The sequence below is a fragment of the Lepidochelys kempii genome, chromosome 5, assembly GCF_965140265.1.
Source record: "Lepidochelys kempii isolate rLepKem1 chromosome 5, rLepKem1.hap2, whole genome shotgun sequence".
Taxonomy (NCBI): Eukaryota; Metazoa; Chordata; order Testudines; family Cheloniidae; genus Lepidochelys; species Lepidochelys kempii.
In genome coordinates, this window is record NC_133260.1 from 109,168,237 (window position 1) to 109,183,101 (window position 14,865).

A 14,865-nucleotide genomic window follows, 5' to 3' on the forward strand; every position below is an offset into this window, starting at 1 on the left:
CCTTAGAGCAGTAATTTTAATCTCACTTTAAAAAAATGGATACTAAACCCAAGCCCACAAATATTTATCATGTTGCTGTTACAAAAACATCTGTCGATAAAACAGTTTTACCAATATGCTGAAACCTCTCTGAAACTCAAACTACCCTATAACACCTTATTAAAACATAAAAAAACCCTCACATTATGAGAATGCAAATTATAGAAAGGGGACACTAGATATACATGGCAATTTTTTTCTTTTTTCTTTACTCTTCAGAAACACACTTGTCTATTCCATCATCCATCCATCATCCTTTAAGTGATTTTATTCCAATGGACAGGCAATGATAAAAAGCATCCTGGGAGGCTGTGGGAAAATCTAATTAAAAGACCCAAACAAATTGTACAGGACTTTAAGTATATTTTAGTCATTTATTAAATAATGGTATAGGTAAATCACTAACATTCATCATGACTCCAGGGAAAAGCTCTTGGCCACAGCATCTTATTAGTGCTAAGAATCCAAGAAACTTGGCCAATAAAATAAAATCAATATTGTAACCTTAACTGTAAGAGTCAAAAAGACACTGGAAGATTTCTAATTTAACCAGATTACAGATGAGTTTTGAGATAAGACAATTTGGGGAAAAGCTATTCATTTAGAAATATTCATGCCAAGACGTCTCAAGGTTTTTACTCTTAATATTATTATAATCCATATTTGTAGCAGTTTAGGATTATTTAACGGATGTGGTACATTAGAGGATTTATGGGAAAATCTGAGAAGTAGTTTGAAACACCAGTGAAATAAAATCATTAGACTTAGGTTGAATACAATTACAATTTGACAGCATGATGGTAGCATGATGATGGGAGAAAACGGCGACAAATGTAAGGAGATTGTTGGCCCCTTACTGAAAGTTAGTGGGGGATTTTGGTTGGCCCTCTCCCAGTACCAAAAGAAACTGGAAGGGTTAATGGGGAGGGACCAACTCTCCAGGGCAGCTCAATTGACAGGGCAAACAGGCCAATGAGGGACTCAGAAGCTTGGGGTCCCATCCTCCGGTGGAACTGCCTGAGCCAGAGCAGATTGAGCTAAGGAGAGAGCAACAGCCTGAGCTGAGCAGGGCAGCAGCAGCCAGAACCGGAGGAGTAACCCAGAGAGCAGAGCTGAGCTGCAGAGAGCAGCAGCCGCCAGAGGCAGCCTGGAACCGGGGGCTGGAGCAGTGTGGGGCCAAGTGTGGTGAGCAGCTGGGAAGAGCGAGGGGGGACCCTGGACAGCAAGGGCCCAGCACAGGGAGACGCCCCCAGACAAGTGGCCTTGCAGGCCGGACCTGGCGGTGGATTGCAACCCCAATGTGAGGGCCGACGCTGGGAAGAAGGGTTCCTGCCTCCTGGAGGCGTGTGACTACCGCCAGAGCAAGTGTCTGAAGCCTGGTATCACCGCAGCGCAGCCAGGGCCTGGGAAGGAGGCCTGGGATGTGTGCGGAACAGAATGTGAACTTTCCTTGCATTCCAGATACGGCTGGTTGTAGCGTCCCCATGCCCACACAGTAAGGTTACTTGTTCCTTTAACTTTTCCCATTTTTTCCTTATTTTTCATTAGTTGTTTAATCAATTGTATTTGCTTTGAACCATATGTAATGACCAGTGGGTCAGGAAGTGTTCAGTGCGGAGAGAGCACCCCAGAGTGGGGACAGCCTCGCCCCTGCCAAAGTGACCACAACAAGACCATGGGCTGAGTCTCGCAGGGATCCTGGACCCAGCCTTGTTGGGGTTACGAGGACTCTGCCACACTGGAGAGTGGAAGGGGAGCCCTTGAGGTCAAAAAGGCCTCTGGGTGAAGAGAGCTGGAATGAGGACTCAGATCCTTTTGCTAGCCAATTCCACCGGGATAGTGTATAAACCAGGAACATTCCCCACAGTCGCAGGGCCATTTCCCCACTTACACAAAGAATGAAAGTCATCTGTTCTGTGGAGTATGCTAAGTGCAAACAATTATAACCCAGATTCGGTTACTAAATGTTAAAAAAAAAAAAAGTAGCCAAGTCTAGGCATAAAATACATTTGGACTGAGCCTATAGTTCCCCCTCCCACAGGTGTACTGTTAATGAAGTAAGAAAAGCATGCTATTCAGGAAAATATGACTCTCTTCAGGGGAGTGGGAGGGTGCACTGATTGCCAGTTCCTACAGAAGATGAAGGCATTCCACATCTCATAGGATCAGGGAGTTGTACCATTGACTTCAGTGGGACTAGACTTTCACCCTTAGCTGGTGAAACCCATTTGCATCTGTTGAGGATTTGACACCTGTGAGTGTACCCTATTTCTTTCTTCTGCTCACTGGTGAGTTTAAAGTTAACATAAAGATAAACTATAGCATGTTCTCACCTGACAATGGATCATATACTATGCTTGATGAATATGTGGAACTCTCATTGATGTTATTATGACACTGTGTTCGTATACTATTCATTATATTTTAATTTGTAATTGTCTTTTCAAAGTAACAAGTCTTTGAGAATTGTTTTACCTGTTCCGCTGAGCGCAGCTATCAAAACTCAAAAGGTAAGAAGCACTTTTCACCCTAATTAAACTATTGCTGAACCTACTGCTAGCATCTGCAATTACGTTTACAAGAGACATTCCTTATAAAACTTACACTAAGGAAGTCCAAAGCAAATCAGATCCAAACTTACTTTAATGCTGGATTAAGTGTCATACGAGGAATGTTGATGTTGAAAAATTAGACATACTGCTTGAATATTAAACATTATCTATTTTTGCTTCTTAAGCCAATAGGGAAGTAGGTCAGAAACTGGTTTATAGTCTCTCACACAAAACTTCTATGCTACTGCTATTATCACCATGATGCCAGTTTTCAGCATGATGGCTGCCAACAGACTCAGAAAGGTCAACTGCAATTAAGAACTTTGATTTAAAATACATTTCAAAGCTTATTCATGATGAAAAGGACTTCTTACCTTAAGACTGTGGAGGTTAAGAAAATGAATAGTTTTCTTTCAGTGTCAGTGTCTGACTTTGTTGCACAAAATACACTTAAAAGTAACACAGAAAATCAAGATATATGCATAAGAAATACATACATTTATTAAAGAGAACTTTGAGCTATTAAAAAGGAAATACAAAATTGGATCTAAACAAAATTCACTAGCAGGATATAAATCAGCATAAAAACATTCTTTGACATACAAAGATTTTAGGAATTTAGATTGAACTGAAGACACAGAAACATTTAACAGATATTCATCAAGATTAACCTTATAAGATGAATGCATCTGTCAGATGGAGACTATGTATTTCTAAAGCATATGCTTTAGCCTTCTGTAGGTGCACCAGGAGTTGGAAGTATTCTTGAACTCTGTCCAATATAGGCCACCAGGTAACCTAGGTGATCTGTTATAGTTCTCAATTCCTGGACAGCATTAATTACTTCCTCTTTCAATTCCCTCACTTCAGAAATTAAAATGTCAATTTTAGATAGTCCATGAGAAGAGGGCCCAAGAAGGAAAGTGCCATCAGGAAGGGGCCCAATAGGGAAGGAGTGTCCAGTGGATGGGAAAAAAGCAAGAGGGGACAAGTGTCCAGAAGAGGGATATCCAACAAAGGGGGCTTGGGCCTGAGAAGAGGAGCATCCAATAGCTGCTGGGCGGTCAACCGGTGAAGAGAGTCCAGCTGTTTCTGTTTTAATGGTATGTTGGCATCTTGATTCTTGACTGTTGGCAGATGTGGGTGAAGTGTGAGAGAGTGAACATGATGAAGAAACTGTAAAATTAAAATTTATTTCATTGTACATTGACTTTCAGTATTTTTGAACATCTGACTTCTGCAGAATTCCACATAAATCTCTAATTGTATTTCTTAGTTATGATATGTATCATTTATAAATGTAGGTTATATATATTTACTTTAAACAATGTTGTAATACTATGATAAAAATACATTTAAAGTATGACTTTACTTGATTTTTTTGCTATTATATTAATATACTTTGCTTTCAAAATCTAGCTTACTAAAGTCATACATGTATATATAATGTACTCTTCTTAAGTTATTCTGGTCTGATTTCATTTAAAAAAAATACTCAGTTACTTACCAGACAATGAATCAAGGGTTTCTCCACCAGTTCTTTGTTTATCTTAAAAAAAAATGAACTGGGGTCTTCTTAAGCCATGCCACTTTCCCTGTATAACGACGGGTGACAGCCTGTTTGTCATGTTTTAAGAATTCTCTTTTCCAAATGTAAGGGGAGTTTTCCACATAAAATTTTATTTGCTAAGAATTTCACAAAAATCTGCTATTGCATTTATGCATCAATTTCACTGAAATGTTATTCCTGCATCATAGAAAATCAAAGTTTTGTCTTAACACAAACAGATATTCAGAGTTCATCAAGGTTAGCCAGATAGAAAATGAGTAATTGTTAGACTTTATAGTGTAAAGGCATATTATTTTAAACCAAATATACATTTCCAATTGGTAGATGCGCACTTAGGCTTGATTCAAAGTCCACTAAAGTCAATGAGAGACAATCAACTGACGAGTAGTAATTTGCAAAAGTTCATATCTAATATGGACTTGGTATTTCACATTCCTTAAAGGTTATATTTCAAAAGGTAATACAAAAAATAGTTAGGTCTTGTAAAGGAATCTTAATCCATATATCTCTAAGACTTCATACAGGAAAGTGAGTATAATTATTATAATCTTATAGATGGGGAAACTGAGGCACAGAACACTTACGTGACTTTCCCAAGGTCACACAACAGAAATAGATCCTGAGCTCCTTAATTTCAATACAGGGTCTGATCCATTCCAGTATGCTGCTTCTTAATGGATCACAACTTATGACTTCTTATGCTTCTTATGACTAATGACCACATTTTAGAAAAGATCTTTGCAGTCAGAACTGCATCCCAATTATTTGGGAAATCTACTGTAGCTTTTAGAAGTGTTGTATTCATTTTGGTAAGATCACATGAAGAGTACTGTACCTCATATTTTGTATGTCAAAGCAAATGTAACACTAATTATATGATCTTCCTTCAATAGTTAACTGTATGTATTTTTCAAAAGAAGACAAAGCTTCCGGTCCGGTCCATTAAAATAATTAAGAAATCATTTCCTTTTTTAAAGGAAATTTTTCAGAATCTGTTCCTCATACTCCTGTGGTACCACATATTTCTCTAGCATTCCCAAACATTCCTAAGACAACTGAAGTAAACCACCAAGACAGCACAATGATTGCACAATGAGAAATAATGACAGGCTCGCTCTCTTTCAAAAATGTTTATAATCTGGCTTCATCAAATATAAAAAGGAAACTAATTTTGAAATCTAACTTTGGTCAAAGAAAATGACTACATTTTTGCACAACAAATCCACAGTCTCTATTTACATTTTGGAGCAATTGTCTGATGGCAAGGAAAGACTATGTTTAGAACAAGGGCATGTACAATAATGCATTCAACGTAAAAAATTAAATACGGAATGACTGGCCATTGTTTTGATCAACCCAGAGCCTCTTTGATTTGATTTTTGTTTGTTTGTTTTGGTTTAGCTTACTTATTTCTGTTCTTCCTTATATTTCCCTACATTTCACTCTCCCAGAAGATACAAACATCTTTAATATCATATCAAAGTCTCTTCAGAAATAGTGTAAGGAAAGGAGTTGATAATAGTAGTTTGCTTATACAGGAAGCTCTGTAACTGTAAAAGCAGAAGCTTTGTGTTTTACTAATAACGAGTGCAGTGTGGGATGATGAGTATTTCATTGTAGTTTGGTGAAATTTTACTCTTTTTCCCCTCACAGTTTCACAGTCAGTACACATCCTAGCCAAACTGTAAATCCTCGTATTCCTCCCCATTTTCATGATGCATGCTTACACATTACTGAACTTGTGCAAACAGTGAGGATTATAATGGAGTCATTTGCACTGTGGCTTTTGTCCATGTCCAACTGCCTCATAGTATGTACCGTGCATGGGGAATAAGAAAAAGTCATCCAAACGTCTGCACACCAAACATGACTGACAACGCACTAAGTGTTAACACACTATGTATTTATATTGTACGCACTTCAAGGAGCGTTGGGCACCTCACTCCCCTTAACACTTTGAATAAAATACTTAAGCTAGGAACTCCAAACTTGGTTCAGCACTAGGGTTTTGTCACCATTGCCACCTCCATACCCTTAGTGTTGTCCCCTTGTGGCTGCTCTGCAAACAATAACACAGCAAGATAGAAATATTTTATGTTAAAGAGATCTATCAGCTCAGTTTCTGGAATCCACGATTGTCTTGGAGGAGGGCTTAAACAAGATCACTGCAGGCTTAACTACTTCCCACAGGAAGCTTCAAACACTGAAAATGTCTCATAACTAAGTACACAGAAAATTGGGTCCATTTCGGGACACAAGTTACAGAACTGAGTCCATGAAGTTTGAAATAGAGCAGATGAAACCCCCTTTAAAGTGAAATCAATAATGCTGTGATCTAAATTTTATCTCTGATTGTTTCTACTATTGATCTTACAGAAAAAGTGAAAATTACATTAAAATGAAAGAAAGGCTACTTACCAGCATATGTAGTACCTCTACATATTCACACTTGTAGGATGTGGACACTTCATAAATGTAGGATGATTCACATTTCTGGTGCTGATGAGCTTTGGGAACCTTCTAGAAAAGCAGTGCCTGTTGGGACTGTCTGAGCATCCCCTAATGACACTGGATGGTCAAAGCCGTTTAAAAAGCACCATGTGATTCTCCAACTTCCTTGTTTTTTTCCACTAAACCCCAGAATATTATGAGAACAGAACTCCATGGAAGCCAGGAAAGTGTTCCTTCTTCCTTTATAATGGCACTGAGTTCTTTCACACAGAACCCTCACTGAGCTCTGTCTCCTCTTTCCTCTGCCTTTGAGCATAAAGGTGAGTAGAGTCACCACAAATGCCAGGCCCTGAGTGGACCTCCAGGCTTGTACTGATAGGTGAGAGGCTTGGAATGAGGATCTCGGGGTGGCAAGATGGGGTGGAGAATGGAGCAATCTCTCCTGGCCACAAACGCCAGTTCCTGGTGGGAGCAGGTACCATCAGAGGCGGTAGCACTCACCAACTTACGTTATGTCTACACAGCAAAGAAAAAAACAGCAGCTGGCCGGTGCCAGCCGACTCGGGCTCGCGGGGCTTGGGCTGTAGGGCTGTTTCGCTGCTGTGTAGACTGCCAGACTCAGGCTGCAGTGGGACCGTTTCACCCTGCAGGGTCCTAGAGCCCAAGCTCCAGCCCGAGCGTGGAAGCCTACCAAACAATGAAATAGCGCCGCAGCCCAAGCCAGAGTTGGCTGGCACAGGCCAGCTGTGGGTTTTTCTTTGTTGTGTAGACATACCCTTAGATGAGAGACAGTTTTCTCAGTTCTAGGATAGCCTTAGAACCAGACATGGTACATTCCTCTGATCTGGAGCCAAACACAGGCCAGGCACAAGAGGCTTCCGCTTCCCTACGTTAGAGGACTTCAAAACAGAGGCTCACTTTGCCGCAGAGGACTGCATTCTTCAAATGGGAATATGCAGGGCTATTTTGAAGAGGAACACTAGACCATTTTCCCTAGTCACGTGGTCAATTTAGGTATAGAATGAAAAAAAGACGTGCAGGATACAATTATGTCTCTCAGAAACAATGGTAACAAAAGGCAGTCATGGCAAAAAAGAAGTAACAATGGCCTACTCTGTCCCTCCCCAGGAATGGGGGCCTGTCCTCAAGACAGATCAGAAGGCCTCTGTCATAAATATAAAGGGAAGGGTAAACCCCTTTGAAATCCCTCCTGGCCAGGGGAAAGCTCCTCTCACCTGTAAAGGGTTAAGAAGCTAAAGGTAACCTCGCTGGCACCTGACCAAAATGACCAATGAGGAGACAAGATACTTTCAAAAGCTGGGAGGAGGGAGAGAAACAAAGGGTTTGTGGTCTGTCTGTAGTCGTCTTGGCCGGGGACAGAACAGGAATGGAGTCTTAGAACTTTTAGTAAGTAATCTAGCTAGGTATGTGTTAGATTATGATTTCTTTAAATGGCTGAGAAAAGAATTGTGCTGAATAGAATAACTATTTCTGTCTGTGTATCTTTTTTGTAACTTAAGGTTTTGCCTAGAGGGGTTCTCTATGTTTTTGAATCTAATTACCCTGTAAGATATCTACCATCCTGATTTTACAGGGGGGATTTCTTTATTTCTATTTACTTCTATTTTTTATTAAAAGTCTTCTTGTAAAACACTGAATGCTTTTTCATTGTTCTCAGATCCAAGGGTTTGGGTCTGTGGTCACCTATGCAAATTGGTGAGGCTTTTTATCCAACATTTCCCAGGAAAGGGGGGGTGCAAGTGTTGGGAGGATTGTTCATTGTTCTTAAGATCCAAGGGTCTGGGTCTGTAGTCACCTAGGCAAATTGGTGAGGCTTTTTACCAAACCTTGTCCAGGAAGTGGGGTGCAAGGTTTTGGGAAGTATTTTGGGGGGAAGGACGCGTCCAAACAGCTCTTCCCCAGTAACCAGTATTAGTTTGGTGGTGGTAGCGGCCATTCCAAGGATAACGGGGGTAATATTTTGTACCTTGGGGAAGTTTTGACCTAAGCTGGTAAAGATAAGCTTAGGAGGTTTTTCATGCAGGTCCCCACATCTGTACCCTAGAGTTCAGAGTGGGGGAGGAACCTTGACATGGTGGCACAGTGGTGGGATTAACCTGAAATCATTTTGAGATCCAGTTGAGATTTTTTGAACTAGAAATACAGATTTTAAAAAGGAATTTTTAGGAAGTCCAGAAGGCAGCTTTGAAACTGAAAGCAGCTTGGTCTCTCTCTGCTTTGTGGCCAAGCAGAGACAAAAGGGGATTATCTTGTGAATTGCAGGTTTTCTTTGCCTGGAGGCAGGGTACTTAACTCCTGCAGGGAAATTCACAGTCTTCCAACCCAGAGGTTTTTTTTTTTTTCTTTTCTTCCTAAAAGTAAATAGGGGGTGTGTGCTCTACCCATTTGCCTGGAGACAAAAGTGGCAGGGTTTTTTTTAGGATTTTGATTTTTTTTTTTTTGTTTGTTTTACAAGGAGCACAGGTTTGAAAAGAAATTTTTTTCTTCTTTGGGCTGGGTAAGCAGGTTTCCAAGTAGTTGGAGGTTTTTTGCTTTAATTTGGGCCCAGAGCAGAGACAAGGGAATTGTCTTTTTCTGTAGGCTGACAATCACTATCAGAGAATAGGTATTCTATTCCAGCACAGCAAAATTTTACAGCCAAGTTTTGTTTGTTTATTTCTAAACCTCGGGTGTAAAGTTAGTTAAAAACAGAGAGGTTAGAATGGCCAAATCCTCAGCTCGACTACAGCTGGAATTAGCCAAATTTCAGGCTGAGGAAAAACAAAGGGAACATGAAAGACAGATAGAACTCATGCAGCTGAAGAAGGAACAAGAAAGGGAGGCAGAACAACACCAAGAGGCTGCCCACAAGAGGGAAATGGAGGCAAGGAAGCATGTGGAGGAGGAGAGGGAAAAAGAGAGGAAGCATGTGGAGGAGATGGAGAGGATAAAGGCCCAGCAGAATATACCAACAAACCCTAGCAATCCTTCTCCAGGTACCACTTCCCATCCCAGAAAGTTCCCCACCTACAAGGCAGGTGATGATACTGAGGCCTTCTTAGAAAACTTCGAAAGGGCCTGCCTTGGGTACAACATCTCTACTGACCAATACATGGTAGAGCTGAGGCCGCAGCTCAGTGGACCCTTAGCTGAGGTGGCAGCTGAAATGCCTAAAGAACACATGAACAAGTATGAACTGTTTAAATCCAAGGCGAGAGTCAGAATGGGGATAACACCCGAGCAGTCTCGTCGGAGGTTCAGAGCCCTAAGGTGGAAACCAGACATGTCATTTACCCGACATGCCTACCACATTGTAAAACATTGGGATGCCTGGATATCAGGAGCAAGTGTTGAATCTCCAGTAAATTTGCCCTTCCTAATGCAAATGGAACAATTCTTAGAGGGTGTTCCTGAGGAAATAGAAAGATACATCCTAGATGGGAAACCCAAAACTGTAATTGAGGCAGGAGAGATTGGAGCCAGATGGGTGGAGGTGGCAGAGAAGAAGAAAACTGGTCGCAGTTGGAGCGGAGACCAGAAGGGACCACCCCAGACCACACCCTATTACCGGGGGCCACCCAAAGCCCCACCTACCTCCCAAAGAACCCTCCAAACCCCTTATCGTACCACCACCCCGTTCTCCAGCAACCCTCCTCGCCCCAGTGACCCGTCAGCTGGACGATGTTTTAAGTGTAACGAGCTGGGGCATGTAAAGGCCAACTGCCCCAAGAACCCCAACAGATTACAGTTCATTGCACCGGAATCACACCAGAGGTCCACAGGCCCAGATACCTCCCAGATACCCTTGGAGCGGAGGGAAACTGTGAGTGTGGGTGGGAAGAAGGTCACCGCGTGGAGGGACACCGGAGCACAAGTGTCAGCTATCCATGCTTCCTTAGTGGACCCCAATTTAATCAACCCAGAGATCCAAGTGACGATTCAACCCTTCAAGTCCAACTCTTTCAATTTGCCTACAGCCAAGTTGCCTGTCCAGTACAAGGGCTGGTCAGGAATGTGGACTTTTGCAGTCTATGATGATTATCCCATCCCCATGCTGTTGGGGGAAGACTTGGCCAATCATGTGAAGCAGGCCAAGAGGGTGGGAATGGTCACCCGCAACCAGGCTAAACAAGCCGTGAGGCCTAGCTCTGTTCCGGAAACTTCTATCAGGACCCAGTTAGAGGTGATGGACCTGGACCCCAGGCCAATGTCTGCAACAGCAGTAGTGGATCCAGTCCCAGAGACCCAGACGGAACCAGTCCCAGAACCGGAACCAGCCGAACAACCAACACCAGACCCCGTGTCAGCACTGAATCCAGTACTTGCAACCTCAACACCAGAGGGCCCCACCGAACCTGAACTGGCAGCAGCCGATAACCCTACACAAGAGGCTCAGCCGGAGCCTGAATCCCAACATAGTGCACCAGCGGAGAGCGGTTCACAGTCAACAGAAACAGCTCCATCCCCTATATCGCTTCCAGAGGGACCAAGCCTAGGTCCACAATCCCATGAGGAACTGATGTCTCCAGCATCAAGGGAACAGTTCCAGACCGAACAGGAAGCAGATGAAAGCCTCCAGAGAGCTTGGACGGCGGCACGGAGCAACCCACCGCCTCTCAGCTCTTCTAATCGATCCAGAGAATTAAAGGTTTGTCAGTTTACAGCCCAGGGAGGAGACGACGCTGAGTGGCCTGAAGGTGTCTACTACGAAGGGAAATGTGCTGGTGGTGTGGAAGAGGTGAACCTCTCCATGACCCTTGGGCGTATGCAGCGACAGCAGATCCAGGAGCTGTGCACTAGCTACGCGCCAACGTTCTCAGCCACCCCAGGACTGACTGAACGGGCATACCACTCCATTGACACAGGTAATGCTCACCCAATTAGGGTCCACCCTTACCGGGTGTCTCCTCAAGCTAAAACTGCTATAGAACGGGAGATCCAGGATATGTTACAGATGGGTGTAATCCGCCCCTCTGAAAGTGCATGGGCATCTCCCGTGGTTCTAGTTCCCAAACCAGATGGGGAAATACGTTTTTGCGTGGACTACCGTAAGCTAAATGCTGTAACTCGCCCAGACAACTATCCCATGCCACGCACAGATGAACTATTAGAGAAACTGGGAAGGGCCCAGTTCATCTCTACCTTGGACTTAACCAAGGGGTACTGGCAGGTACCGCTAGATGAATCTGCCAAGGAAAGGTCAGCCTTCATCACACATCTCAGGCTGTATGAATTTAATGTACTCCCTTTCGGGCTGCGAAATGCACCCGCCACTTTCCAAAGACTTGTAGATGGTCTCCAAGCGGGATTAGGAGAATATGCAGTCGCCTACCTTGACGATGTGGCCATATTTTCGGATTCCTGGGCAGACCACCTGGAACATCTACAAAAAGTCCTTGAGCGCATAAGGGAGGCAGGACTAACTGTTAAGGCTAAGAAGTGTCAAATAGGCCTAAACAGAGTGACTTACCTTGGACACCAGGTGGGTCAAGGAACTATCAGCCCCCTACAGGCCAAAGTGGATGCTATCCAAAAGTGGCCTGTCCCAAAGTCAAAGAAATAGGTTCAATCCTTCTTAGGCTTGGCCGGTTATTACAGACGATTTGTACCGCACTACAGCCAAATCGCTGCCCCACTGACAGACCTAACCAAAAAGAAACAGCCAAATGCTGTTCAGTGGACCGGAAAGTGTCAGAAGGCCTTTAACAAGCTTAAAGCGACATTCATGTCTGACCCTGTACTAAGGGCCCCAGACTTTGACAAACCGTTCCTAGTAACCACAGATGCATCCGAGCGTGGTGTGGGAGCAGTTTTAATGCAGAAAGGACCTGATCAAGAATTCCACCCTGTAGTGTTTCTCAGCAAAAAACTGTCTGAGAGGGAAAGCAACTGGTCAGTCACTGAAAAAGAATGTTATGCCATTGTCTACGCTCTGGAAAAGCTACGCCCATATGTTTGGGGACGGCGTTTCCACCTGCAAACCGACCATGCTGCACTAAAGTGGCTTCACACCGTCAAAGAAACTAACAGAAAACTTCTTCGGTGGAGTTTAGCTCTCCAAGATTTTGATTTCGACATCCAACACATCTCAGGAGCTTCTAACAAAGTGGCTGATGCACTCTCCCGTGAAAGTTTCCCAGAATCAACTGGTTAAAATCGTCCTTGAGATGTGGAAAATATTGTTAGTCTTTATGTACTTGGTAGTATATTTAGAGATGCATGTGTCTTATTAACTCTGTTTTCCTAGAGCTCCAGGAAGAAATCCCAGCCAGTGTTTCACCCTAGCTGAGATTTGGGGGGCGTGTCATAAATATAAAGGGAAGGGTAAACCCCTTTGAAATCCCTCCTGGCCAGGGGAAAGCTCCTCTCACCTGTAAAGGGTTAAGAAGCTAAAGGTAACCTCGCTGGCACCTGACCAAAATGACCAATGAGGAGACAAGATACTTTCAAAAGCTGGGAGGAGGGAGAGAAACAAAGGGTTTGTGGTCTGTCTGTAGTCGTCTTGGCCGGGGACAGAACAGGAATGGAGTCTTAGAACTTTTAGTAAGTAATCTAGCTAGGTATGTGTTAGATTATGATTTCTTTAAATGGCTGAGAAAAGAATTGTGCTGAATAGAATAACTATTTCTGTCTGTGTATCTTTTTTGTAACTTAAGGTTTTGCCTAGAGGGGTTCTCTATGTTTTTGAATCTAATTACCCTGTAAGATATCTACCATCCTGATTTTACAGGGGGGATTTCTTTATTTCTATTTACTTCTATTTTTTATTAAAAGTCTTCTTGTAAAACACTGAATGCTTTTTCATTGTTCTCAGATCCAAGGGTTTGGGTCTGTGGTCACCTATGCAAATTGGTGAGGCTTTTTATCCAACATTTCCCAGGAAAGGGGGGGTGCAAGTGTTGGGAGGATTGTTCATTGTTCTTAAGATCCAAGGGTCTGGGTCTGTAGTCACCTAGGCAAATTGGTGAGGCTTTTTACCAAACCTTGTCCAGGAAGTGGGGTGCAAGGTTTTGGGAAGTATTTTGGGGGGAAGGACGCGTCCAAACAGCTCTTCCCCAGTAACCAGTATTAGTTTGGTGGTGGTAGCGGCCATTCCAAGGATAACGGGGGTAATATTTTGTACCTTGGGGAAGTTTTGACCTAAGCTGGTAAAGATAAGCTTAGGAGGTTTTTCATGCAGGTCCCCACATCTGTACCCTAGAGTTCAGAGTGGGGGAGGAACCTTGACAGCCTCTGTCTCATAAGGTCTCTGTCAAAGGAAATCCCAAAGTGTGCCAGTCCTTTTGGACCTGTGGTGTAAAGGGATAACATGCCAAAAAACGATCTAGTGAATGGTTCTCCATGAGGAAATGTGAATGCAGATTTGAAAAGGCATGTGGCATAAGATATACCGTTCAAGCCTAATCTTTCTTTTTGAGGGTCCTTGGGGTTGGATTAGGTACAGTACCATGGAACTGAAACTTGAAACAATCCAGGAATCTAACTACACGAAAGTATAGAAATGAAGTAAATGTTCTTTGGGAAACTACCCAAAACAGTCTTAACAACAGTAAAACTACTAATGCTACTAAAAACACAGGGAAGTCTGGTCAAAAAATCAAACCAAAATTCTATGCACAGAGCAAAGGTCCCTACATCTGCAGTTACCTGTCGAAAGAAAGGAACTGAGGGGGTTGGAGACTATACAGCTCAAATCCAAACTCTGGTGCTGCAGAGTCGGGGCTTATGCAGTCCAATAGGCACTGAGTTTCTAGAAAGTTCTTGAGGCTCACTTTGTCGCAAAGGACTGCATTCTTCAAGTGGGAATATACAGGGCTACTTTGAAGAGGAATATAGACCATTTTCCCTACTCATGTGGTCAATTTATGTATCGAATGAAAAAAAAGATGTGCAGGATACAATAATGTCCCTCATAAACAGGGGTAACAAAAGGCAGTCATGGTAAAACAGCAATAACAAAATAAAGCTACTAACATAGGGCTGGGCTGTGCATCCTTTTTGAGACTGCAAAACAAGTCTATTGCCCTTCCTGTCATCAGTCTGGGTACGCAAAGTCACAGGCTAAATACATACATTGCATATGTGTTCATTTTTTAAAAATTCAGCAGTAAATGCTGAAAATAAGAAAACACCCTACACTAATGACTGGAGGGGCAGGGGAGAGAATAGCAACAAAACCAAAACAGAACACGGAAAAAAAACCAAACCATTGCTCTCTAGAAACCAATCTGAAAAAGAGAAATCAATCCCTCA

General features: G+C 42.8%; 1 protein-coding gene across 8 annotated transcripts in view; it reads right to left on the minus strand.

The window, feature by feature from the left end:
• Nucleotides 1-14,865, minus strand: part of NFIB (nuclear factor I B) — a 227,361-nt gene that overhangs the window by 60,027 nt on the left and 152,469 nt on the right. Inside the window, exon 7 of one of the 8 annotated variants that reach the window (XM_073345417.1) lies at nucleotides 3,114-3,767. The exons of the other annotated variants lie outside the window; for them this stretch is intronic. Coding sequence (XP_073201518.1) covers nucleotides 3,319-3,767 — 449 coding nt within the window. The 3' untranslated portion in view covers nucleotides 3,114-3,318. Of the gene's footprint in view, nucleotides 1-3,113; nucleotides 3,768-14,865 lie in introns of those variants that run through there. 8 annotated transcript variants of the gene reach the window in all.